The 27426-nt window shown below is 36.7% G+C and overlaps 5 protein-coding genes across 6 annotated transcripts in view; 4 read left to right on the top strand and 1 right to left on the bottom strand.

The window, feature by feature from the left end:
• LOC105141143 (ABC transporter F family member 4-like) overlaps positions 1 to 1941 on the bottom strand; it is a 3985-nt gene extending 2044 nt beyond the window's left edge. The window contains exons 1-2 of the mRNA XM_011048266.1: positions 1794 to 1941; positions 9 to 1348 (exon numbers count right to left, since the gene is read on the bottom strand). Coding sequence (XP_011046568.1) covers positions 9 to 1331 — 1323 coding nt within the window. The 5' untranslated portion in view covers positions 1332 to 1348; positions 1794 to 1941. The remainder of the gene's footprint in view (positions 1 to 8; positions 1349 to 1793) is intronic.
• Positions 1942 to 3368: 1427 nt separating this feature from the next.
• LOC105141170 (WD repeat-containing protein 26) lies at positions 3369 to 6134 on the top strand. The gene is made up of 4 exons (XM_011048303.1): positions 3369 to 3998; positions 4674 to 4775; positions 4953 to 5579; positions 5856 to 6134. The coding sequence occupies exons 1-4, from the start codon at positions 3369 to 3371 to the stop codon at positions 6057 to 6059; spliced, it is 1563 nt and encodes a 520-aa protein (XP_011046605.1). The 3' UTR covers positions 6060 to 6134.
• Positions 6135 to 10403: 4269 nt separating this feature from the next.
• Positions 10404 to 16063, top strand: VHP2;2 (Inorganic H pyrophosphatase family protein). Of its 2 annotated transcripts, XM_011048265.1 has the most exons (16): positions 10404 to 10556; positions 10666 to 10707; positions 11093 to 11444; positions 11710 to 11913; positions 12031 to 12182; positions 12283 to 12430; positions 12505 to 12637; positions 12787 to 12959; positions 13225 to 13345; positions 13677 to 13864; positions 14038 to 14475; positions 14570 to 14734; positions 14823 to 14978; positions 15060 to 15171; positions 15264 to 15483; positions 15662 to 16063. In XM_011048265.1, exons 3-16 carry the CDS (start codon positions 11346 to 11348, stop codon positions 15759 to 15761), a joined length of 2409 nt encoding a protein of 802 aa, XP_011046567.1. In that variant the 5' UTR covers positions 10404 to 10556; positions 10666 to 10707; positions 11093 to 11345; the 3' UTR covers positions 15762 to 16063. The 2 variants fall into 2 exon arrangements, with proteins under 2 accessions (XP_011046567.1, XP_011046566.1); XM_011048264.1 differs by lacking the exon at positions 10666 to 10707.
• An 814-nt stretch (positions 16064 to 16877) lies between these two features.
• LOC105141141 (ribosomal protein-like protein) lies at positions 16878 to 17778 on the top strand. The gene has a single exon (XM_011048263.1). The coding sequence runs from the start codon at positions 17061 to 17063 to the stop codon at positions 17505 to 17507; it is 447 nt and encodes a 148-aa protein (XP_011046565.1). The 5' UTR covers positions 16878 to 17060; the 3' UTR covers positions 17508 to 17778.
• Positions 17779 to 19240: 1462 nt separating this feature from the next.
• Positions 19241 to 20358, top strand: LOC105141169 (F-box protein At5g07610-like; the record flags this gene model as incomplete). The annotated part of the gene is made up of 1 exon (XM_011048302.1): positions 19241 to 20358. A coding segment is annotated over one exon (1047 nt), but the record flags the coding sequence as incomplete, so codon positions are not given.
• Positions 20359 to 27426: the final 7068 nt, after the last annotated feature.

Here is a 27426-nt window from a genome sequence, read left to right as displayed (position 1 = left end):
TGCTGAACCCGATTCCCACTCCTCTTCGCAGCTTTCATCTGCTTGTCATAAATCTCAAACTTCTTGTTTGTCTCCTTCCGCCTCTGCTCATACCCAACTTCAAAATCATCAAAATTTCCACGATAGGAGTCAAGTTTCTGATCATGTAGATGAATGATGTCATTGCAAACTGTGTTGAGGAAATCTCGGTCATGTGAGACAACAACCAAAGTTTTCTTCCACCGGCACAGATACTCCTCCAACCAGAGAACAGCCCTCAAGTCAAGATGGTTGGTAGGCTCATCAAGCAATAAAAGAGTAGGCTGCACAAAAAGTGCCCTTGCCAGTGAAATTCTCATCCTCCAGCCACCACTAAAAGACCTAGTTGGACGGCCCTGCATATCCTTGGTGAAACCCAACCCAGCAAGAATCTTTGATGCCTGTGATTCAGCAGCATCTGATCCCATCAACTGCAATTTCTCATACAATTCAGCAAGTCTCTCTCCAGCATCATCTTCATCATAATCATCACCATTGTTTTCACCCTCATCAGGGCTGTCAGATTTCTGCAGGGAGGCAACTTCTTCTCTGAGTTTGACAAGTTCTTCATTAGCTGAAACAACTGCTTGTAAAGCTGTTTTATCATCACCAATGACCTCCTGTTCAACCAAAAGCACATCAATATTCTTCGGCACGGGAATCTTTCTCCAAGCAAGGAGCTTCAATAGTGTAGATTTGCCCATTCCATTGGGCCCAACCAAACCATATCTCCGTCCATGTGCTATCTTCACAGATGCATTTTTAAGCAGTTCTTTCCCCCGAGCTGAGACAGAAAAATTCTCTATTGTTATATCTTTGACATTTGCATCACCTTCATCTTCCCCATCAAGGACAGAAGCCCGGCTTCCAATGACGACCGTGAAAGCATCGTGGTCATCTTTAAGGGCCTCTTGCCTCGCATGCTCAATGGCATGGGCAGCAAGAAGTTCCTTCTTTTCACGCTTTTTTAATTCTTTATCCGATATGGCTACATCAAGGGGCTTCAATTCAGACCTCCGCTGACTGGGTCTCTTGTTCGGATCGTTCTGCTGTTGCTCTTCTTCCAAGCCATTCGGCTCTTCTTCATCATCAGATGGAGGAAGATCAATTCCATCGGTGTAAGAAGGAGCTGGCTTTGGCTTGGGCTTGCTAGACGTTACGGTTGACGAAGAACCCTTCTTAGGTTTGTCAGGTTTCTGGTCCATGCTAGCCAGCATGGCAGTGACTGATAGTTTTTCCTTCTTTGCATCTTTATTGCCAGCTTTAGCCTTTGAGGGTGCGCCACTAGCATCCTCCTTTTGCTTCCTTCCCATTGCAGCAGTTCGTTAGTCTGTTATGAAATAAATGTTTTAGTAATGGTACAGACAGACAGCTTGTTCAAAGAAGACAAATTCACTTAAGGGTATAACAATAGCAATAATTAATTCTCAATTTGTTAATTACTTGTATCATGCTAACACTAAACAACAGCAGCGTGATAAAGGGGTAACGGTCATAAAAGGATTAATATTATAACAGAACAAATCAGATTATTATTATTATTATTACTACTACAACATATTAATTCACTAAACATAAACAAAAATCAGATTTGTTGATAATAATGACAAAATAGATCTAATCTAGTGATAAATCAACTTAAGAGAAAACAGTTAAAGGCAAAGACTTGAAGCGAGTAAATCTCGTGAAACAGGACAAGCAAAGATAGAATAATCGGCAACTACAATTCGAATCGATCAAGGGGAGGATTTGTTTTCGAGTAGAATTGTGCATACCTGATTGATAACAGAGAAGCTAATTAATTGATGAAGAAAGAAGTCTCAGAATAGCTATAGATAGCTTCTTCTCCCCTTGTCTTTCTCTGGAAGTAGAGAGGGACGGAGAATGGAGGTTTTCTGCTTCCAGGAGATATAAATGTAGCATAGAGCCGAGAGAGAGAGAGAGAGAGAGTCTTGGATTTAAGACACGCCCAAACCCAAACCCAAATTCCAAACCCACAAATAAAAAACCTTAAATAAGAAGTCGGTCGCTCCCAATTTCTTCCTCTGGATGTTTTGCCGGCCTGTCTGTCTTTCAAATGCTTTCCTTGACCAGGCCTTTCCCTTTTATGGGTCTCCCACTACCGGCCCAAATCATTTTATTTTCTTGTTATTGGGTTTCAGCCTGGCCCTTTCTTGAATCATCTTATTTCTAAAGCTGTTTTTTCTTTCTTTTTTACTTTCGAGAAGAATTTGGAGATGAAATCAGAAGACAATTAGATATGGATAAAAGCAGAGGATGAATATTTTTTTCAATTAATTCGAAGCCGCGCTCTTCTTCTCATGTGAAGGTGAATTTAACTCCGAAATTACCTAATTATATATAATTTTTCAAGGTAGAATTAATTCTCATGAAAGGAGAAGAGATTTAGAAAACACTAGAAAGATGAGAGGAATTAATGATCCGAGAAGGGATAGAAGCAAATAATCCTAACCCTGTTCGAGTCAAGTTAGAATCTTTAAATTAATGGGTGAATGAGTGCCTTTCAATTTTATTTATTTATTTATTTATTTATTTTTTTAAAAAAAGGCAAAGGCGATGGAGAATATCCCCCCAAACAATGCATTAATATTTTTCTTTTAAATTAGAGGAGTGTGGTGCATCGCGTCCTATTGCATTTAGAGATGTGGTCAGCATAGACAAATGGCTTCTGTTAGTTAGTTAGTTAGGTAGTTATAGCCTAGCTACTGCATACGTACTTGCCTCCCCCCAGAAAGACGAGGCAGTCTGTTTTAAGGAGGACTGGAGGAATCAAAACAGATATTGCCTTCGCCTTCTTCTCCTCTTCGTTTCTACGCAGTGTTGTCTCTTCTTCCCTCCCGTACGTCTCCATTAGATTTTGGAAAACGCTCTCTCCCCCACTCTCGGTAATCAAACTCCCTTTTTAGTTGTATTTTCTTTGCTGTTTTCATCAATTTGTGGTCTTTCTTTGGATGCTTAATTTGCTCTCTGACTTCAAGTTCATTGCTCTCTTTTTCACAAATGCTGCTACTGCTTTAATGCCTCAATAACTTGCTAATCCAAATCCTTACCGGCAACACCCTCAATGTTGTTGCAAATTAAAGACCCCACCCCCAAGATTTCCTTGCTCCTTTCTTTAACTTTCTTCGTCAATCTCAACGACTGTACGTGATTGCTGTCTTAGCTCATCCATGTTCCTTTCTTTTTAAGTACATTTCTTTTGTTTGATATGCCTTTTTTAAGATGATACAATTCTCAATCTTTGGTTCATTTTTCTTCACAGATCACACGTGGTTTCTCGGAGAGTGGAAAAGCTTCTTGAAAACTCGTCTTTCTCTTTGGATGACTTGATGGCTCAGCTTGTGGAGACAGTTGGCTCAAAAGGAGTCGTCAAAAGAACTGAATTTGTCAGAATCATAACACGGGCATTGCAATCGCTTGGTTATGAGGAGATTGGAACCCTTTTGGAGAACCAATCAGGAATACCATTGCAATCACAAGAGATTAGCTCGTTCAAGAACCAAGTGCTGGCTGGAAACTGGGATCAAAGTGTGGAAACGTTGCATGCGATCAGTCTTCTGGACGAATCAACCCTGACTTCTCAGGCATCATTCTTGATATGGGAGCAGCAGTTCCTCGAATTTCTGAGGGACGATCGTATTCTTGATTCCTTAAATACTCTAAGGAAAAAAATTGCGCCTCTTGATATAAATTCTAACCGTGTTCAAGAACTTGCTTCCTGTACCATCTCTCGTCCAGAGGATCTAAACATTGAGTCAAGGCCAGAGATTCTAGAGAAACTACATAACTTTCTTCCTTCGTCACTCATGATTCATCCAACAAGGTTAGAAAGTATTATTGAGGAGGCTATTAGTCTGCGACGATTAAGCTGCCTGTATCACAATATTTCAGATAGAAATGTCTCTTTGTACTCGGATCATAAGTGTGGAATGAGCCGGCTTCCTTGTCAAGCAAAGCAGGTTAGAACTTAAATGTCTTCAGGGCTGATGGTCCCCTTTTCTAATTCCTTTTTGTCCTATACATATCTGTTTTTTTTTGGTATCTGATTGGCCTTCAAAGAAATCTAGAGCGCTGTCATTTGTTTTTATCGGAGACTAATATAAAATTATTATTAAGGTTTAAATTATTATTAAAATCTTATTTAATAATTTAAATTTTTAGATTGAGAATATTATTTGAAGTTTTATTTATCAAGTAGTTACGAGTATAAATTTTATTATCTTATTCTTATTAATAATACAAAAAAGAAAAGCTTTTAGGTTAAGATATTTTTTAATTTTTTGTGAAGAAAATCAAAGCTTATAATGTAAATGATTCCACTAAGGTTGATGTTCTTAAACGAGAGTATTACTAGTAGTGTAATCTTGAACATCAGCCTTGTGAAATCGTAACTTGTTGTTGCTCTTTTCATAATTCAATGGCCTTGCATATCTTTCTCTTACCAAACATACAGATTCACAGTGTTCACATCATCACTATATTTCAACATTAAAACTTTTATGGTATATATAATATTTAGGGTTTAGTAATCATTGTTACTGCGTCCCGTGGCATCGATCCCACCTACCATGAATATGCTGCACATTTCTGTGAAATTTCTGTATGAATCCTTTATGTTTATGATAATTGGACAGATTCTGCACATGCACGTTGATGAAGTCTGGTTTCTGCAATTTTCACATAACGGAAAGTATTTGGCATCATCGTCCAAGGATGAATCGGCAATCATTTGGGAGGTAATATTAATGTTTCTTTAATCTTTTTATGCTTCTTCTCAATAATATTATGCTTTCCTTGATTTGCATAGCACATGGACATTTAGGGTAAGGTAAGTATGCCGTTGAAGATGATCTACATGGTCATCTCCCGCTACATGATCCATCATATATTCTTCTTCTTAATTCCTCATTCAGGTTACAGATGGCGGTGAAGTGTTATTTGGGCATATACTTGGTCATGAGAAACCAGTTTTGAGTGTTTCATGGAGCCCTGATGATGACCAGTTACTTACTTGTGGCGAAGGAGAGGTTATCAAACGATGGGAAGCCAATTCTGGACGGTTGCTCCATGTTTATGAGAGAACTGATTTTGGTTTTATTTCCTGTGCATGGTGTCCTGTGGGGTTTATACTTGCTGGTACGACTGACCAGAGCATCATCCTGTTGGATTTGGAAGGAGCGGAGATGGATTGTTGGAAAAACTACGCACTCAGGATGTCGGAAATGGCCATAACTAATGATGGAACTAGAATCTTAAGCATATACGAAGATAGATCGATAGCAGTGATTGACAGGGAAAAGAAGAAAATTTTGAGACTGCTTCCGCAAGAGGGTGTGATTACTTCCTTCTCATTATCGAATGACAACAAAGTCCTCCTCGTTAATCTGCTAAACCGAGGAATCCATTTTTGGAGTCTTCTAGAAGGTTATGAGGGCCTCATCAGCAGATATGAAGGTCGAATAAGCACACGATTTATCATCAGATCTTGTCTCGGTGGATTAGAAGAAACATTTATTGCGAGTGGGAGTGAGGATTCTCGGGTACGTACTGTTGTTTTCTGTAATAAATCTGACTTAAAATATTTGAGGTTCTCTTCCATGAGAAACGATGCTGCTGAAGATTAATAGGAAATTACTTGAAACACTGTTCTAATTATCTAAACTATACCTTTTGTTCTTTAGTTTGTTGTGGTGTTATCCATGAATTAACACAGGGCGAATACTACTTGGAATATACAACCTGTGATCATGTTTTGTCTCGATCATTTGTTAAGATAGCTTGGGATTGACGATTGATCCGTGTCATATTAATCACAGGTGTTCATATGGCATAGAGGCCAAAGGATTCCAATCATGCAACTGCAATCAATTCATACAGGAACTGTGAACTGCGTGAGCTGGAACCCAACAAATATTCACATGCTGGCTTCTGCTAGTGATGATCATAAAATTGTAATATGGGGTCCTCCATCCTCGTCACAGAAGTTGAAGCTTCAGGGATATGAAAGGGATGGGTTTTAATCAAGGAAATTGAAGCAAACTCTCAACAGCTATAGCCAGCCAAGTAGCTGAAGTTCTTTTGAAGTAGATTACTGAATCCGTGCTTAATTTGTTTTTTTTTTTTTTTTGTGTGTGTGTGTGTATGTGAAGCCTGTCTCGGTCTCAGCATATTTGCCTTGCTTTGCTTTGTAGTTTACCATGGATCAAGTAATAATAATGTTTAGCATTACTCATATTTGTCTCGGTCCCAGCATATTCATGAGTCCTTTTATTTACTGATGAATTCGTTCTGCAAGCAGCTAGTAAGTAGAGGGCTGGCGTTAGTTGTAGGCTTCTATTATATTATAGGCCATTTCCAATCACAATCTGTTTGATTTTTGATTGAGCAACACAATCAGATTGGGGGAAACTGGGAAGGGAAGGACCACTGCGCTGCTCCTCCTCCTGCTATATATACTCTCCTCTCTCTCTCTCTCTCTCTCTCTCTCTCTCTGATAGGCAATGCTATTTTGGGTGCATTTTTTTTAGCTTTCTTTCTTCTCCTGGTCTGAACGCATCGTCTATTCTTCCTGCTCATTTCTCTCTGTGACAGGCAATACTAATGTGCTTTGCTGGTAGAGGCAAGGCCTGTGGCTGTATATGGGGTTTCTTCATTGATTTTGCGGCCCATTTACATGATTTTGTGATGGATGATGCTATGCCAGTCAACCTTACTATGAAAACTGAAAACTTGCAGAGTGCAGGCAGGCTCCGTTGGGCAAATTGCAGAGTGCAGGCAGGCTCAAAGACAAGACACTGTTTGCTACGCAAACAGAGGTTACAAATAGAAAGCAGCAAACAGTCTGTTTTCAGGGGGACTGGAGGAATCAAAACAGATATTACATCCGTCCTGTTCCTGCCCTTCTCCGTTTTATTCTTCCTCCCTTAACATCTTTACTGCTGCCACTGCTACTAGCCACTATAATACTGTCCTCACAGTAAATTAATAATATTTTTTTTAAAAATATAAAAAATATTAAAAGTATACAAAATATTTTAAATATCTTAAATCTTATGACCATAATTAAAATGTTAAGACTTATAAACTTTTTTATTTTTTATAAAAAAAAAATTAAACTATATTCTAGATAAAAATTCAAGTATAAGTAAATTTTTTTATTTTTTATAAAAAAATTTAAAATATATCCTAAACAAAAATTCAAGTTTAAAAAATATTTATAAACAAAAAATTATTACAAAAATCTAATTTAACATTTTAGATCTAAAACTTCAAATCATATATTTCTAATGAAATTAGTTTATTTTTTTATATTTATGAATTTGTTGTTTTTATTTATGAATTTAACTTCTCTTTTTTTTTTTTAATTAAACTCAATGAAAATAACATTTATTTAATGAGTGGTCCTTTGTGATTTTTCACCGATGAGAATATTATTTTATATTTTTTTAACAATATTGGATTATAAGTGTTTAGTATTTTTTTAACAATATTGGACTATAAGTTTCATTATACATATTTCCATCCACAATGCACACATAAAAGAAAAGTTTGTTTTTAAAAACTTGAAATAAATCACTTAGAATTCAATATATTTTTCAATTATTTCCTCTTCAAATATAATAAATTTATAAAACAAGTTATACAAATAAAAAAGAGTTTATATTAAGTTCTGCTACATATAAATAAAAAATCCTACTTTAATGAGATAGTGGTTATTTTTGCAATCTAATCTTATTTTTTAAAAATTTTAAATTTTTGTAATCCAAGCATGGGTTTGACAGACCCATGCTTGGTTTTGACAATCATGTTATATCCAAACATGATTGTCAAATTCTAGTAGCTTGAGATTGATATAATTATCAAATTGAAGGCACTTGAGTTTGGAATTATTAGCATACCCAAGACTATTAGATCTTGAATGATTGACAGATGTATAATATTTTTGGGTGTGGCGTGGTTACAATAACCAAGCCTGACTCAAGATATTAAAAGAATAATAAAAAAAAAAAGAACGAATGAGAAGAAAAGACGAGCCAAATAAACATCTTAGGAGAAGATGCAAAACTAAAGGTGAAATTTCTATTATAATTCATAATAAAAGAATCTCTTCACCTTAAGTGATTTTCCTATTATTTAACTTTTTCTATAATATAATTAGATTTGTTATGTTTTTTCTCGACATTGTTCATTATGTTCAGCATGTATGGATCACCGACAATTAATGCCTATTGGTATTTTTCTAAGAGCTAAAATACCGTTCATTTCTCACTTGCATTGTTTATTACTATTAAATATATACAAGATTATTGACGATTATTGTATGTTGGTATTTTTTCAAGAGTTAAGGTATTGCTCACTTCTCACTTGCTTATTGTTTAAGACATATGAGATCACCGGTGGTTAATGTACATTTATATTTTCTCGAGAGTCAACATATTATCCATTTTTCACTTACATTGTTTTATTACTGTTTTTTATAGACAGAATTATTAATAGGCTAAAATTTAGTTAGACTTTATAGACGAATACATCAATGAACAACTTAAAATATTAATTTTTAATTTTCTAATAGTAAAAAGGTCAATAATACTTGGTGCATTTATGAAATATTTTTATTAAATAAAAATTTTCAATTAGATTTTACAAAATGATTCACCAACAAAAACCAACCAAAATATTAATATTTAATTTACTATCAATAAAGACATCAGTGATACGTGGTGAGTTTTTGAAATTTTTTTATTAAATTAAAAATTTTAATAAGATTTTACATACAGATATACCGATAAAAAAATTAAAATATTAATTTTTGATTTTATAACAGTAAAGATATCAATAATACTTGGCATGTTTCTAAATTTTTTTTATTAAATTATAAATTTCAACTAAATTTTACAAATACATAAACAAAAAAATTAATATTTAATTTATTGTTAGAAAGTTTTTTAATAAAAAAATCATAAATTAAAAAATTAAAATCGAGACAGCCCCCCTCTTTGTCATGCACATATATATCTTCTCCTCTTATTCTCTTGTTATTTAATAATTTGTTTGATTTTTTTTTAGGCATGAGAAAAACTAAACATTAAGGTAAGATTCGTTTTTCCTTCTTTTTTTGTGTTTTTTTATTTTTTATGTTTAATAATGGTATAAATGTTATTGATATTTTTTTTAATTTTTGTTATTAACAACTGTATAAATGTTAATGGAAAATTTTTAATCTTTTTTTATAAATAATTGTATAAATATTGAAGGAGAAATTTTAATTCTTTTTAATTTTTTTTGTTGTTAATAATTGTATAAATGTTATAGAAGTTTGTTTTATTTTTTCTATTTTTTAATGATTGTATATAGATTGTTGAGATTTTTGTAATTGTTTTTTTTGTTTTTTTAGATTTTATGCTATTTAATGATTGTATATTAATTTTTGATTTTTTAACCTTATTATTGGAATTTTTTTATTTTTTTATTATTGAAATGGTTATCTGATTGAGATGTTGGTGTTAAAAAACAATTATTGATTTCATGAAAAATAAAAATTATAAAAAATAAATAAAAAATAGTAGCTATCGTAAATTAAAAAAAAATAGTTAAGATATCTTAATATTTAACATTAATTTATTTTCTTCTTGTTTTTTTATTTTGAAATAAGTAAAACAAGAGTGCGCAAATACAACAAGTGAGCTTATTATTATTATTATTATTATTATCATTAGTATTAATTTCAGTAAATAGAGAGAACGATATGTTTTAAATTTAGAAGTAGCTAAATCCACGTGTTATTGAGATGCCCACGTTGGAGACTGCCATTGGTCAGATGACAAAGCAGAATATGCCATCAGCATCATTATTTCAACTTTAATAATATTCCAATCGCGAGGAATAAAAAAAGAAAAAGAAAAAGAAAAAAGAAGATGTGAATCCCCCAACTATCACTTGATTCTCAATTAGATCACAGACAAAAACATTTCCAGGTCGATCCTTATATTTGAAGTTACCCTATTAACCCTCATAGTAAATATTTTCCTTTAAATCAAGGACTTATTGTCTTAATAAAAAGAAGTAGTTTTTGTTATAGATTTCAATGATAGTAGTTGGGTCTAATTGAGAATTATTTTTGTCTAAGGATCTCCTTTTCTATCCAAATTGTTACTCTCTCGAGTTTTAAAATACTTTTTTATTTGAAAATATCTTTAATATAATATTTTTTTAATAAAAATATTTTAAATATAAATATATAAAAAATACAAAAAACTGAAAAATATTAATTCAAAACAAAAAATATCAAATTTAAATAATAAAAAAAAACAGTTTAAAACTTGCCTTCAAACTGTATAGAAAGTAGGAAGAGAAAAGAGTATATTATATCATATATATATATATGCAGTAGTTTTCTCCTCATCCCTTTCCTTGTTGGCGAAAGAAGAGAAAAGTCTGATTTAACTTGCAGAGACGAAAGACAGAAGCTATAGAAAATCGAAGGCTTCCGTTAATGGCAGTTACCTTTCCTTAAAACGGTACCGTACTCTGTCCTTTCCGCTCTATCCTTGTATTCTTTCTTTATTATACTTGAATAAATAGATTTAAATAAATAGATCTCTCTCTCTGTCCGAGATCGAAACGCAGTGCAGCGCCTGTGCTCGGAGTTTTAATTATGCTGCCAAAATTGTAAGTAGATCTTTTTGAAAAGTCCACTCACCAAATGCCAAAGACTTTTTTTTGGGTTCAGATCTTACCTAGATTTTTTAGTTTTGCATGTTAAAATGTTAAACCCATTCTTAACCTTTATCTTAATCTTAATCTCACTCCCTCTCGTTGTCATTTTGTGCCCTAATTTAATCTAATCTAATCTAATTTATGATCATAGCAAAAGGATTGGATTTGATCAGTGCTGTTTTCATTTCATGTTCTTATGCACAAAATTGCCGCATGCAACGCACTTTTGAGTGATTTCCCTATAAGCTTACTCTTATGCCTTTTGTTTTTTTTAGAGGATATAATGTGGAATGTGGAAACTGCACTGCGTGGTATCATTCGTAATTTTTTTCTCCAGGAAGTTGATTTGGTGTTGAAGGGCTGCCAGCTGGGAAGGAGCTTTTAGTTACTGAATTAATTAATTTAGAGGATTAAAAAGTTCAGGAGTCCTTTGATTTTACGAAGTCAAGTGCTGCTTAGGGGGTGATCATTTGAGCTTTTAGACCAGCCTATCCTTCAAGATTCAGCGTCCTGGTTCAGGGGGCGACTTGCCCCTAGGCAGTGAGGACATCCATTTTCCTGTAGCTCGAAGGGTAAATTCATCTCATAAAATGATGATCGATGACGATGTTGAGACTGGTAATTTGGGGCCTTACCAAGAAAGGCCAAGGATTTTCCCCAACATGCGAAGCAAACCCTATAATCCATTGGTGAGAAGCCTAATGCTCAATCTCTTATTTGATGGCAATTGTTGTTGTTTTGTTGTGAGAGGATTATATAGCATAAATATGCGTGTCCATGCGAGCATGCATTAATATCTATTTGGGTGTGGCCTACTTTTTTCAAAGAGGATTTTTCAGTTATTTTGCACTGTGATGATGTATGATTCTTTTAAATTTAAATCCTTAGTAGAACAACATTGCTTTTCTTTACATGATTTTGATGCTTGAACTAAATTAATTGTTTTTTGTGCAGATTTTTCGAGTGTTTAAGCGGATAAATGTTCGAGTTCTATTTATACTTCTGCTATTGGGTTTTGGAGGGATCTTTTACATTGGAGCACGTACATCTCCAATCATTGTGTTTGTCTTCACAGTTTGTATCTTCAGCTTCATTTTATCTATATATCTTACCAAATGGGTACTCTCAAAGGATGAGGGACCTCCTGAAATGGTTCAGGTATATCATCTCACTTGAATTTAGCTAGAAATGTCAATTCCACTGTGTGCATATAGTCAGTGTTTCTCCTTTTTATGTATTGGCTTCATCTCTTGATATCATTAACTTGCTTTCTAGATATCAGATGCAATACGTGATGGAGCAGAAGGCTTCTTTAGGACCCAGTATAGTACTATTTCTAAGATGGCGCTGTTACTGGCGCTGGTGATCCTCTGTATATATCTGTTCCGTAGTACAACACCTCAACAAGAATCTTCTGGCCTTGGAAGGTGATTACATATGTCAAAGTTTGTTGTGAGGTGTTAGTTCCATGTTTTTGTCACACGGTGACAAGTGACCAGTTTCTGTGGTTATATCCTTCTGGTACAGGTCAACATCTGCATATATCACTGTCGCTGCATTCCTTTTGGGGGCTTTGTGTTCGGGTATTGCAGGTTATGTTGGGATGTGGGTATCAGTACGTGCAAATGTTAGAGTTTCTAGTGCTGCAAGACGGTCAGCTAGAGAGGCATTGCAGGTTGTTCCTTTTACAATCCATTGTCTTCTGATTGATTGGTGATTTGTATCTTGACTGAAAAATATATTATGCAGATAGCTGTTCGTGCTGGTGGTTTCTCTGCATTGGTGGTGGTTGGCATGGCTGTGATTGGCATAGCCATCCTTTATGCTACATTTTATGTTTGGTTGGGTGTGGATTCCCCTGGCTCAATGAAAGTTACTGATTGTATGTAACAATACCTTCTTCCTAAGTAATTGCTGTGACTTCAGCAAATGGAAGTAATTTCACCTGTTTAAATGTTTTTGTGAAAACTGAAGTTTGCTGTTGTGTCTCATACAACTAAGTTGGCAATGTTTCATGTCATTCTCTCCCAGTGCCTCTTCTTCTTGTGGGATATGGATTTGGAGCTTCATTTGTCGCCCTGTTTGCTCAGTTGGGTGGTGGAATATTCACAAAAGCTGCTGATGTTGGGGCTGATCTTGTTGGAAAAGTGGAGCAGGGAATACCCGAGGATGATCCTAGGAATCCTGCAGTGATTGCAGATTTGGTAAATACCCTTAAATTTGGTAGCTTCCTTAATTGAAGAAGTACTTGCTAGCTCTGCTGCTTGGTTTTGGCTTTTAGTTTAATGTACATAGTTTGGGCAAAGCGTGCATGAAAGCTCAAGTTAATAATAAGTACCACATAAATATCTTCTTCTTGTTAATGATTTATGCAGTTTTTCCTTGACTGCGTTCTTTGTTCTTGGGTCATGATGTATACTGTGTATTAGTCCAAGCTTCCTCTGTAACTAATAAATTGTTGCATGAAAGGTTGGAGACAATGTGGGTGATTGTGCTGCTCGAGGTGCTGATCTTTTTGAAAGTATTGCAGCTGAAATAATCAGTGCCATGATACTTGGGGGAACCATGGCGCAACGTTGCAAAATTGAGGGCAAGTGTCTTTACAAATGATATTCTTACAGTTTCGTCACAAGCATGTCCCTGGTTTTGTCCAGGAATGAAATTTAAAGAAGTATGAAACTCATAATGTTTTCATTGGTGATACGGTCAAATGATTCTGAGGGTTATAGTCACATGCTCAGCTAACTGGGTTTTATATCCGCATTATACTTAATGAGAGTGTATTAGTGTTATGAAAGCATTTGTTGTGTGATGACATGCCTACTTTTGTGAGGCTTTACTTACTCTGGGATTCATTTATGCTTTTTGTTTAAGTCAAGCCATTACTGTTCTTTTGTAACTCACATTCATTTTTTGTGCAGATCCATCTGGCTTCATCTTGTTTCCTCTTGTTGTTCATTCATTTGACCTTGTCATATCTTCCATCGGAATTCTTTCAATTAGGGGTACTCGTGATTCTAGTGCGAAGTCCCCCTTGGAGGACCCAATGGCAATCCTTCAAAAAGGATACTCAGTTACAATATTTCTGGCAGTTCTTACATTTGTTGCGGTAAAAATAAATCTTTTAAAATTATATATGGCCGTGCTCTACTTAACTACTAATCTGCTTTTGATAGTATTTCATCAAGCACTGAAAGCCTGCGCTTTCTGTTTTTGATATATGTGTAAGTTATGCGATATGATTTTGCTTGTGTTTCGTGCATTGCATATGCTACTTTGCAGTCTACCTATTGGATGCTTTATACAGAACAAGCACCTTCAGCATGGGTTCACTTTGCATTGTGTGGACTGGTTGGAATCATCACAGCTTATATTTTTGTCTGGATCACCAAGTACTATACTGACTACAAGCATGGGCCTGTACGCGCATTGGCTCTTGCTAGCTCCACCGGTCATGGGACTAACATAATTGCAGGAGTTAGTCTGGGCCTTGAAGCAACAGCTCTTCCTGTTCTTGTCATTAGTGTATCTATAGTTTCAGCTTTTTGGCTGGGTAACTCCTCAGGACTGGTGGATGATGCTGGAAACCCAACTGGTGGGCTGTTTGGTACAGCTGTGGCCACAATGGGAATGCTCAGCACTGCTGCCTATGTGCTTACTATGGATATGTTTGGCCCTATTGCTGACAATGCTGGTGGAATTGTTGAAATGAGTCAGCAGGTAACTCTTGATCATTGTCTTCATTGAAAATTCTCAATCAAGGAATGACATTCTTCATTTGAGTAAATGTTGTATAAAAATGCATGACATGCAGCCTGAAAGTGTTCGGGAGATTACTGATGTTCTCGATGCTGTTGGGAACACTACAAAAGCTACAACCAAAGGATTTGCCATCGGATCTGCAGCACTGGCATCCTTCCTTCTGTTTAGTGCTTATATGGATGAGGTTGCTACATTTGCTCATGAACCTTTCACACAGGTAAACCTATTTGCACTTGCATTTTACCATGTTCTGTCTTCATGCTTCAACTCTGAATCTTAGCTTTGCACTTTCATTTGACTGTCAGGTTGATATTGCCATTCCAGAAGTTTTTGTTGGTGGGCTATTGGGTTCAATGCTTATTTTCTTATTCAGTGCATGGGCCTGCTCTGCAGTAGGCCGAACTGCTCAGGAGGTTGTTAAAGAAGTAAGAAGGCAATTTATTGAGAGGCCGGGTATCATGGTGAGCATATGTTCCTGCACTAGTTTCTTCTATTATGCTGTGGTGCTGTTATGATGTTCTTTTTTAAAATGCTTGTGACAGGACTACAAGGAGAAACCAGATTATGGTCGCTGTGTTGCTATTGTTGCAGCTGCATCTCTGAGAGAGATGATAAAACCTGGTGCCTTGGCTATTATATCTCCTATGGTGGTTGGTAGGTTAATTGCTTGCCATTTGATTTTGTTTTGTTCATTGATCTCTTCTAAGGATTTAGTGAAGTTTGCTTGACATTTGTATTGTTTGCAGGTGTTGTGTTTCGGATCCTGGGGTACTACACAGGACATTCTCTACTCGGGGCTAAAGTTGTTGCTGCCATGCTGATGTTTGCAACAGTTTCTGGTATTCTCATGGCTCTTTTCCTGAACACAGCTGGTGGTGCATGGGATAACGCAAAGAAGTACATCGAGACAGGTGCATATGGAGGCAAGGGGAGTGACTGTCATAAAGCAGCAGTTACTGGAGATACGTAAGTATTGCTATCATTGTCTGATCTTGTCTGAAAACTGGGAAACCTTCTCTTTCCCAAATTATTCAAGAGTAGGGAATAAGTAGAGCCATGGATAGAAATCATTGGTTGGGATTTTTATTTCTGAATCCAGTGAGTTAATTATAATTCAATTGTGGCATTTGTTTTGCATTTGCAGTGTGGGTGACCCGTTCAAAGATACTGCTGGACCTTCAATCCATGTCCTCATAAAAATGTTGGCGACAATTACACTTGTGATGGCACCAGTGTTTCTGTGAGAGTTGTTGATATCTTTTGCGGTTTAATCAGGAGAATATACAGATGCAGCAAGCACCTAGCAGCAGCCAACACCCATGGAGTGGTTAGATATTTTTTGCAAATACACTGATGATGTATATCAAGGGTGCCCTCGTGATTAGCGACAATGGATTCTTTTTCCTGTTTCTTAACCTTCTGAATAAGAGGTGAGATATGTTAACAGAGAGTGCACGTTTTAAGCTCCAAGTAAATACGACAATTTGTTTTTTTGGTTTGATTCGGGCACTCACGTCCATATATACGGATGATCAGTAACTGCTAATCAAGGATTTTTCACTAGTGTTCTTGGGAAGGGGCGAATTGTTGCCCTGCAGCCTTCTTACCTGAGAGAGGGGGAGCCATTGTGGTTGGTTGTTGATTGGATGACAGGTAGGGCTTAGTGCAGATGCGGTTCCAATTAGAGATTGGTTCTAGACTCTATTATTAATTTGTATTCAATGCTTGCAAATTGAAACCCAAAGAGTATCAGAATCACACTGGGGGAGGGCCTTCGTCACGGGAATTCGAATTACCGTTGAGTTCTTTGGTGGAAGACAGAACACCGCAACGTCAATGGAGTTGGAGACAGATTATGGCCTTCTACCTCGTACGAGATTTATTCTTAAAACAGGAGGAGACCTGTTCTTTCTCTCTATTACCAGTTCAACCTTAAATTTTTTTGGTCGTTTTTATTCGGTACATGTTTTAGAGTCAAGTTGATCATTCATCCATCATGCATGCTGGTGGCGCGATTAAAATCAGAATAATACTGAATAATCCTCCGTAAATAAAAAAACATGCTGGTACTGCATGTGCAAAATAAAATAAAATTTCTAGGTTTAAAATATTTAACTTTTTTAGAGAAGCTCCTCCTACGTCAAAATCTAAGGCCGCCTAGGTCTTTTTCTTTTTTCCTGTAAAAAAAAAACTCTGAAAAAAATCCTCAGGAAGTCTGTTTTCCCCTCGTGTAATTTACTTGAGGCCCCCCAACTTTTACCAGCTAATAAAGGCAACACGGGCCTTGGATCAGTTCAATCTAAGCTCTGATCCAATCACCTCTCCACAAAGCCCAAAAACCAATACTATATATTTATATATTCTATCTATCCTCTATCGGTCCTTTCCAAAAAAAGAAAAGAACCACCATTCCTTATCCCTCGCCTTTCCAAAAAACCTCTCAATTTTAGGGTTTTATCACATCATCTAAGCAAGGATACGAGGAAGACAAGGGAAGGGTTTTCTCCACTCTTCAAAATCCCAGACGAAAGATAAAGAAGTCGATGAAAATGGAACAACCAGCAACACCAAATATTACCCCATCAAAAGACAACAACAGCATCAAAGGCACAAAAAAAAAGCCTCCAACTCCACAAGAGCTGATATCCCATTACCAATCTCAAGGCCTTGACTCTCAAGAAGCATCAATCAAGGTCATCGAAGATCTCCAAAATGTGCTTTTTAGGGTTATAGCTTCTAACAAGAGGGGCAAGAAGGACAAGCTGGTGGGTGAGGCTTCCAGAAAGATTGACGCGGTTAACACAAGAGTGGCTGTTGTTGATATGAAGTTGGACTTAAAGCCTGGCTATGCTGAGACTTTTGCTATTGGGGTTGCTTCTGCTTCTGCTTTCAGAGGTGTTGAGACTGTTTGGCCTCACGTTGTTGGGGGTATTGCTCAGATTTGGAATGCTGTTAGGACTGTAACTAAACCTCCCTCTTCTACTTCTTGATCATTTCTACCTAGTACTAGCATTTACCGATTTTATTTATTGAATTAATGAATTTCTGTTGTATTGATACTACAAGGGCTGTTTCTACTCTATTTCTGAGAGGGAAAAAGAGTAGAATTTTGGTGGCATTTGTATTGAATTTTATTTTATTTGAGCTTGCAGTTGTACTCTTTTGTAATTTGTGATTTACCTTTTTCTTTTTTTCTTCGTTGGACTATTGTTTTTTCTACAAAGTTAAACAGGAAGGTTGCATGTTGGAATTTTGGTTTTATTGAGCCCTGCTTAAATTGTTTGTTTGTGATGGTAATTATGGATGCTGCTATATATGTGGCTGTGCAAGGTTCGTTTCTTGAATTTGTTTTGGGGTGAAGATCATTTTGTGAGTCTTGGTATATTCGAGAAGAGGATGTCATGCTCGTTTTCTATGATTGTTTTCTGTTTTACAATGGACAGATACCTAGTATGGGTAGTCATATAACCTGTTTCATTTGCTAATGGTATCTCTATATCTTGGGACCAAGAGTTTGCTGCTAGAAACCCCAGAATTCAGTGAAGCTCAATACAGGTGTAGCTGTCCCTAACAATGATTGGGTATTGGTTTGGTTGATATTGGATGAAATGAGGGGGAGGGGGAGGGGGAGGGGGAGTTTGTTTTGCGAGTGTCTAAAACCTTTGAGCAATAAATATTCTGCAGAGGCAGCTGCGTATGACGTGTGTTTGGCTGCAGAGAGTTTGGACGCAGTAGACATTCTCTCTAGTGGCCAATGTTTTGATTGTTTCAGTTGTCCCTAAGATGTACTGATGAAGAAGTTGCCCATGCCTGATTAAAATGGCGGCTAGTTTAATCCCTCTAACGTGATTCCTCTCTTAGCTTTTCGTGTAATCCATGTGCAGTTTCAGCCCGCATATAATTTCCATCAGAGTTTTCACGATAGACAAAAGACAGGAACTTTACTGGGAATCTGAATTTTCCAACTACATTTTTCTAGGTTGGAAAATCCTAGATCGTGTTTCTACTATTTTATTTCTGGACGTGTTCTCCAATAGCAATAGTCTTGCCGCCTGATATAATCTTTAATTTAGAGCAAATCTCTAGAAGGGGCTTACTAGTTTCATCGTAATTTCCTTCAGTAGTTTCCCTTAATGGACCATTGCCCTGTCCGTAAGCTATAGAACAATTTTTTTTAAAACTACACAACTCAGCAAAAAGCTTTTCTCTATGGGCAAGTATGCAACATAATCCAATGTTAGGAAGCTTGTCAATAGCACCTAAATTTGGCTTTAGAAATTTATGTAACAGATGTATGTAAGAACCAGGAAATGACGAGGAAGCTTGTTTGCCGGAACCGAAAGGAAAACTCCTCAGTCAATTCTAACATTAATTTCCCCGAAACTACTTGCAAGACTTGACTTTTAGCAAACAGCATGTGTGCTCCGAAGCGTTCTTGTTACATATGGGAGACTGTCTAGGGAGAAAACAGGTATCTGTTAATCCACTTCAATCTGTGCCTGCTGAATTTGACTCAATTTATTTTTCTTGATCTATGCCCAATTTCCAGTTCTTATCAGCTTATGTTATATTAGTCTCGTACGCAGATATCTGATCCATGTTCTTGCAGCAAAACATTTCATGGATCGAAACCTGTCATCTGGGCCATCTCGAAGAACAGGGCAGGCAATAATGATCATGGATGAAAAGGATATCATGATTGAAATACTTCATCGAACCTTGCACATTGTGGAACTATCTCATCTCAGATCCTATATTCATATCCAATTATTCGCGGAGAAACCCACAACATCATGTCTCTGGTATCTTCTTACAAAAATTCTTGTTTCTTGAACAGTACTCGAAACTTGAGTTCATTACATGTGAAGGACTGGATGCTGCTGCCCCAGAGCCATCTCTTTGTTTCATTGAAGATGATCAAGGTGTTTTTATACAACATTCCTGCAATGGCCTTCTTCTATGCAGCAGTTTTCGATGCCATGAAGATGATAGGAAGTACTACATCTGTAAACTCACCACTAAGCAATATCACCAGCTGCCTAAACCTGGATGCAAGATTGTGTTTGGCATTAACATGGCATATGATCCTACCATATCACCCCATTACAAAATCATATGCGTATGTGACTCCAACACGATTAAGATGTATGATTCAGCCATAGGATCATGGAGAGTCTCAGGAAATCATCAAGTTTTTTCCCATGTTTTGTTATTCAATCGAGGTGTCTTTCTGAACCGTGCATTGCATTGGATTAGCAGAGGAGCCTTGGCACTTCGATTTGATATTGAACAAGAGCGTATGCTCACAATGCCAATGCCTCCGATCCCAGAGGGGCGGTCAGAAAGGAGATTGGGATATTTCGGTGAATCGGGAGGGCATCTATGTCTCATTGAGATATACGGTCCTATAACCACTCGCTGTGATGTGATGAGGATGGAGAGTGACTACTCAGGCTGGTCGGTGAGGTACCGTGTTGATCTTTCTAGAATAGCGTCTTCCTTTCCATCAATGGTGAGGAACAATGTGCAGGACATCCATCGTTACTTGTTCTCTATACTACATCTAGCTGACAGATCACAAGTAAGAGAAGATGAATCATCCATGTGGCTGCATATTCCGGGCACATCCATCTCCTACAACCTTAAAGACGGAAAATGGAGCAAGCTTCAAAGTATCTTACATCAAAAAACCAAGATTGAAGAAGGTATGGGATTATGGCATTCATGGGAGGGAGTCCATCCATATACCAATACTCTTTGTTACTTTTGATTTGTCTTTAATCACTTTCATAAACGACTACTAAATAATTCTAATTACAAGCTAGCTAGCTAGTTTCGTTACTTGATTTGATCTTAGTAATTGACTGTTTTCATCCCATGTTGTTCCACTTTCTGGAGTTTCTTGTCGCTATTATTCCATTTATGGCAAATAATAAACAGTAGAAGCTTTCTGTCATGTGTGTTGCTCTGTATAAATAGACATATATATCATCAATGTGCAACAACAAAAGTGTGAAATCCACAGGTCTCCATTTAGGTGATCAACACGGCCGGCGTTAAGAACATGAAAGCCCCACAAATGCATCGAATTTGGCAGGTCTGCAACATCCACCACAAAAGAAAAGAAAGATACAATCATGATAAGTAAATAAAAATCAATTTAAATTACGAAACAAACTTATAGCAGCTGGTGCGTTTTCCTACCCCACCAGGAAACTGCATGTTTGCCTATTAATTAATTTACGTCAATATTTAACAAAGCCATGCAGAGATATTATCAATTACTGATCAATGCAGAGTAAAACTTACATTAATATATAGCACCTTCATGTGGTTTAATTTATTAACTTAGACATTACATATTTTGCTTATTGAAGATGCAGGAGTAATTCTTGGGTTCGAGCCTACATGATGTTTTGTACACACCTCCATAAATACTTACAAGATATTTATATTAAATATAAATATTTATATAGAATATATTAAAACTTAAATATCTTTTAAGATATTTATTATAAAAAAAGTCTATATATATATATATATATATATATATAGGAGCATAAACAAAGCAAAAAAATCAGAATTTATCTCTCCAAACAACACAAGATATTTAAGTCTAGATAATACTTATAACTCTTCTAGCTAATCATATATACAAATACTATATTCATTCCATGAGAATTCAAAGTGAACATTGAAAAAAATAAAGAAATAAATAATTCTAACAATACCAACCTCGTAAATTAAAAATTCACGAACAATGTTTGAAGCATCTGGGCATCAGCAGGATGACCGAAAGAGAAGGAGAGGATTTAATTACTTACAAAGCAAACCCAATCTTTGATTTCCTGCAACGAAATCTAATTAAGAGAACTTGATTAGCCTTTCCCCATCAACTGTGAGATATTTCTTATTTCTTGCACAAATAAGAAAATTGATTTCAAGAAACGAATAGTTGAAGAGAGAGTAATTAGGTCTTGGAAACATCTAGAGATGCTTGAAATTAATATCGTTAGCAGCAAGAATTTTATGGGTCTTCGCATTTAGCATTTTTTTTTTTTAGTTGGAGCTTTTATCAAACACCGTGTGTCGGTTGTCATTAAAGGATTCTCAAGACCAAACCCAAAGCAATGTCTAGCTTTGATGTCATAACTAAAAATCCTCTCTAGTCTGAGACAATCTAGATCTATCTCCCATGTTGTTGCGGTTGTTTGTCAAAACAATGGTGTTCTTTAATAGACAGCAATGAGTTGATGTAATTAATGGTTTGGTGTGTTTAAGCAACTATGATGATGGGGATGTTGCTACACCTAATCAATCAACACAGATGATCATAAACTGTTGTTTGAAACATATTGGATAGTCTGAGCCCTAGCTTTTAGAAGAGGTGTACGGAAATCACGGTGACCAGGAGAAGCAGGAAAAGTCCTTGCATGAATAGCATGGATCAAAACCCACTTCAGAAATCAATTTCAGAAACTCACTCAGCTCTAACCTCCCATACTTCTTCTCGTCTTTATCAAGAAACTGGAGCACTTGTTTAAACAAGACAACCTCACAAGGCAGCTCAATGCCTCCACTGGACTGGAACCCATAATCTCCCGCCCGCAGATTTTTCAAGAAGGGCTACAAAGATTGGGAGCTTCGAGAACCTAGTTGGGATCGAGAACCGAACGCGCTCCTGTCCAACGGAGACGGCAAGGAAACCAGATGGGAGTTTTAGGGGTTGAACCGTGACATGGGGCGTAAGGCGATTCGTTGGAAGAGATAAGAAGAGCTTTACTCTTGATTTTAATGCAGTTCAGCGCTTCGTGGCTTGCATGAGCATGGTTGCTCGAGAGATGTCGTGATCCACTTAACTAGATTTGGTTGCCATGGGGAATTAAATGGAAAATGTTGAAATCATGAATAAAAGCGAATTAATTAAGTGGAAAAAAGGTCAAGCATGCTGCTTTCTATGAATAGTGGTCAGCACCATATGACTAATTATATCTATTTTTCAGGTCACCACGGACCTGCCAGAAGTGAAATAAGAATGGCAGGGTAGCAGCAAGAATTTTATGGGTCTTCGCATTTAGCATAAAAAAAAAACCCTGTACGTACGTACATGCCTGTTAGCAATTATGAGGTATATTCAGGATTGTAATTTCTTTCCTTAAATATAATTAAGAGATGTATCCCATGAAGTAATTTATTTATTGACTATAGACTTCAATATATATATAACTTTCTAATTAAAATATTAATTTTTTATGTTTCCACTTTATTTTATGTGCTTTTGATTTTATTTATTTTCCTTTTAGTGAAATAAAGTAGTTCTTGTACTGTGATTTTTTTTACTTAACGTGCTTAATTTATTAATGTCTTCTTAGGATATTTCTTCACATTAATGATGTGCCCGATGCTACCAATGCTTAATTGTTTTATTGCCAAGCTCGCAACCTGTTTTTATAAATGAAAAGCAGGTCCGTCCTTGATTAATTAGCGGTCCAACGAGCATTTAATTATATATGAAATCGCTTAAATTTTTGGGAGGATAGAAAGGAAAGGATTCTCTCATTTAAGATTCTCGGGCATTTCTTTGGGTTCTACCTAGCCATTCACCCACCCGCCATGTTCTTAGTACGTGAAGGACAAAAAACACAAGATGGAGAAGAACACATGTGAGTCTTGTCTTCTTCATCAATGAGGGCGTGAATGAATGAGCAGGGCGAAACATGTCGGCCTTAGCAGAAACTGGATTGCCAGAATTGGGCTGTATGAAAGCCCATTATGATCAGCCTACATGAGAGGCCCGTCCGTGATTTCTTATTTGGGGATAATACCACCGTGTCCGGTCCACGAAGGAGGCCATAAGCGGGCAACGGTACCGAAGACAAAAATGAAGACTCCTTTTTTTCTTACATACATACATCTATATATACAGACACACACACACACACTGTATTTCTTTAAAAATGTTATAATTTCTTTGCATGTGAATGTTGTAACATGCCTCCTGTTCAACAAGAAAGATTAATTATATGTTATTATTCACTGAATCTCTCTTCTTAATTATAATTTATTTAACAATATTCTTCAAATGACATGATCATATATGTACATCTAATTAGAGAATGTGTTTAGGCTCTTAATTAATATTCCAAGAAACAGACGGACTTGTGCACTTTGTATTGATTTGCCAGAGAGAAGATCAACATTTGCATGCCACAAAAACTCCAATCTGTATGCGCGCACGAGTCCTCTATCCTCTAGAAAGGCACGCGGTTGAGCAGTCGAAAATGGTGGAGATTCCGCCATAACCGAGGAAGCTCTTAAAATAGGCGCGTGGTGGAACTTACAATGTTATTGGATTTTCAGATTCTTTCACCACATCGTCGTTCCTTTGAATCTATACAGCCTCTCTCTCTCTCTCTCTCTCTATATATATATATATATATATATATATATAACACCTCGTACCATACAAATCAACCAAAATTCACCTCTGCAAGTGAAGGTCATTAATTTGTTCCTTCTCTTGCAGGAGAGGGAAAAAAAAAAGTCTTTAATTTCCAAACTGATCAATTCTTGGCTCAAATCAAGGAGCCAGTACCATGCATCTTTTCACAAATCAATGTCCACTATCATGATTCTTTTCTTCTAACGTTTTTGCAACACTTTAATTATTATTATTATTATTATTAATTTGTTTTTGTTTTCATAAACTTAATTAATTGTATTATTCTCAATGCACATATATAATGTAATCATTCGTACGTGATGATCGATTGAATGTGTGTGTGTGTGTGTGTGTGTGTGTGTATTCTCAGCATGCATTCAAAATCTTCTTGCATTGAGTTTATAATCAATTATTAATCCACCATGGATATTGTATGCAAGAAATCTCAATCAACCACAAACCTTCGAAAGATGGTTCACATTGCCACCAGGCCAAAGAAGATTCTCCAACTATGGTTATGGTACTGGGCTCCTCAATATTGCAGAGAGAACCCCAAGGAATCTTTGCTAGTCGGATCAAAATTCTCGACAGGCGGCAAACTGGTTGCCAAAGGGGCGAGCGCTCCTGAAAAGGTGCCAAGAGGTTTTCTAGCGGTGTACGTGGGGGCAGAGCAACGGAGGTTTGTGATTCCATTGAGTTGCTTGTCAACGCCAGAATTTGTGGGTTTGATGGATAAAGTTGCTGGGGAATTTGGTTATGACAGTCAAGGTAGTGGGCTGCATATTCCATGCGAAGAGGAAGACTTTGAGGAAATACTGCTAAGATGCTTGAGATTGCGAAGGGACAAGGCTTCTTCCACGAGCAGGATCAAGAGGAGCAACACATCGTCTTGAATCAAAGGTAAGATCTGCATGCGTGATCAATAAATCTATATGTTCATGTAATTGGTCGACAGCAAATAGCTCCGTGGAAACCAATGATATATATTGTCTCTTGCACGAACATTTAATTGATTAATGTGCCGCTATGGGCGTCAGGTGGAAGTGGCACGAGCCCAGAGACACATGGAACAGCAAAATTCACGATCGCATGGCCTGATTAGCTGAGGCAACTTTGGAAAATCCTTTATTTACGTATTGCAACTCTCTAGCTAGCTAGCTACTAGTTGCTGACTACCATAATTATCCAATCACCGCCTCTGTTATCTATCGAAGTGTATGCTACTTCTGTTATTAGAATGAATAGATATAGTAAATCTCAGCTTCTTAGTATCTCAAATGTTTGGATAGGCATTTTGTTGATTAAGTTTTCAATTCCTCAAGAACAGAACTCAATTGAGTGACCCAATTACTCTCTAGCTGGATATGAGAGTTTATATATATATATATATATATATATATATATATATAATCTTTTCTGATTAATGAACGTGAAAGAAACATTATATTCTCCTCCTGTAACATCATTCTACCATGGGTATCAGAGCATTATTCTACTGATCTCTTATTGATTCTTTCTTCTTTTTTCTTGTCTTCTTCCCGATTCCCTCTTGACTATATATAAACATCGATATGAACTCAATCGAACTCGAAACTCCTCACGCCAATGAGGTCCTCCCCTCCTCATCACCATCAATATCTTTGCTCAAGCACCTCTCAAACTCATTTCTACCAACTACATCTCATGGAAACTCTCATAATTGGAGATATGATCTTTTAGGATATATTGATGGATCCACACCTTGCCTACCAAAAACCATAACTGTCAACTAATTCTTAATGCCTTGATTGGCTCTCTCTGGTCTCCTACCATTATATCCTTCATCGCCCGAGCATGAACTTCTCACTCAAGAAGTATGGACAATTCTTGCCAATAGGCATGCCAAACCTTCTTGTGGGCGCATCAAACAAGTTAAAAATCAATTAAAGAATCTGTCGAAAGGCACTATATGTGACCACAACTGAGTATCTTCATTACGTCAAAGTCCGTGCTGATGAACCGGCTCAACTAGGTGCACTAATGGATGACGAAGATCTCATAGACAAGATAGTTGATGGACTGGGAAATGACTGCAAAGAACTTGTTCGAGCGGGTCAAGCTCGTGACACATCCATTTCCTTCTATGAGCTTCACGAGAAGCTACTCTCTTTCGAAGCATCTACTTCAGCACCCATAAATGTAGAAGCAGCACTTCTTCTAATTACTACAAATCCAACACAAAGAACAATTCATACTTGGCGTCAACTCTAACTTGCATCCCTCTTATTCCTCTCCGGCTGGTGGAATGAATTGGCGTTTCCCAAATACCAACAATGGACGTCCTCCCCTGCTTCCCAATCCAAGACCTCAATATCACAACAACCGCACTCCTCCACGACCATTTTAAGGGTTCTATTAAATTTGTAGCATTCAGGGATACACATCCAAGAAATGTCCTTCTTTTCAGGTGATTCGAGTTCCATCATCCACCTTGGGATCTTCACCATCTAATAATTTGACAGCTTCTTGGCAACCCCAAGCCAATGTTGCTGTCTATAACGCGTCATAGATCTAACCTTGGCCTCTGCACCATCTAATAATTCTCATCATGTCCCGGCAGACTTGAACAATTATCTCTTCATTCACCCTACAAAGGATTTGATGATGTTATGATGATTAGAGATGGTACAGCCCTGTCCATCACACGCACGGCCGATTCTACCACCTTCTCCTCTCTAAACTCCAAATTTACACTTAACAATGTTCTTTGTGTCCCCAAATTACAAAAAATTTAATTTCCATTTCTAAGTTTTGCACTACTAACAATGCAACGGTTGAACTCTTACCCTCTTCTTTTTCTTTTTTTATATTAGACATGGTTCTAAATTAGGATTGAGTCCAACGGGTTGATGCGTTGACCCATGAACCCTTTTGCTGAACTTGACTATATCAGCAAAAAGATTGATTTTTTCTTTAAAAAAAAGTTATTTTTTTATTTTTTTTAAAAAGGAGGGGCTTTTTGCTTAAAAAAATAGTTGCCTGCAGCTGAATTAATATCGCTCAGTTGTCGACACTGTCGCTGAACTATGAACTATGCGGGGTCTGTTCACTTCTATATGTATATCAGAACTTTGTGTTCCTGTATCCAATTAACCTTGTAGTAGTCTATTATATGTGATAATATTGGTGTAACTCAATTGAGCTCCAATCAATCCAGTATTTCATTCTCCAAAGAAGCATGTTGTTGTTGTTGATTACCATGCATTTTCTTCGTGCCCAAGCTTATATAGTTAGTCTGGTACTCTACGGGTAGCCCATGTTTAACTCCTCCCATATTGACTAGCTAGCTTCTTACGTACGTACCAAGCCTTTTCCTTGTTCACAATTTTAGAATCAATTTCAAGGACAAGATTGGCCTCGATCTCTACACGATCCGATCTTGATCGAGGGGGTTATAACTAGCTAGAATCGTGTATTTATTAATTAGC

Source organism: Populus euphratica, unplaced genomic scaffold, assembly GCF_000495115.2.
Source record: "Populus euphratica unplaced genomic scaffold, PopEup_1.0 scaffold250.1, whole genome shotgun sequence".
Lineage (NCBI taxonomy): Eukaryota > Viridiplantae > Streptophyta > Magnoliopsida > Malpighiales > Salicaceae > Populus > Populus euphratica.
The sequence above is the reverse complement of the archived record's forward strand: the minus strand, read 5'-3'. Positions and strand labels throughout refer to the sequence as shown.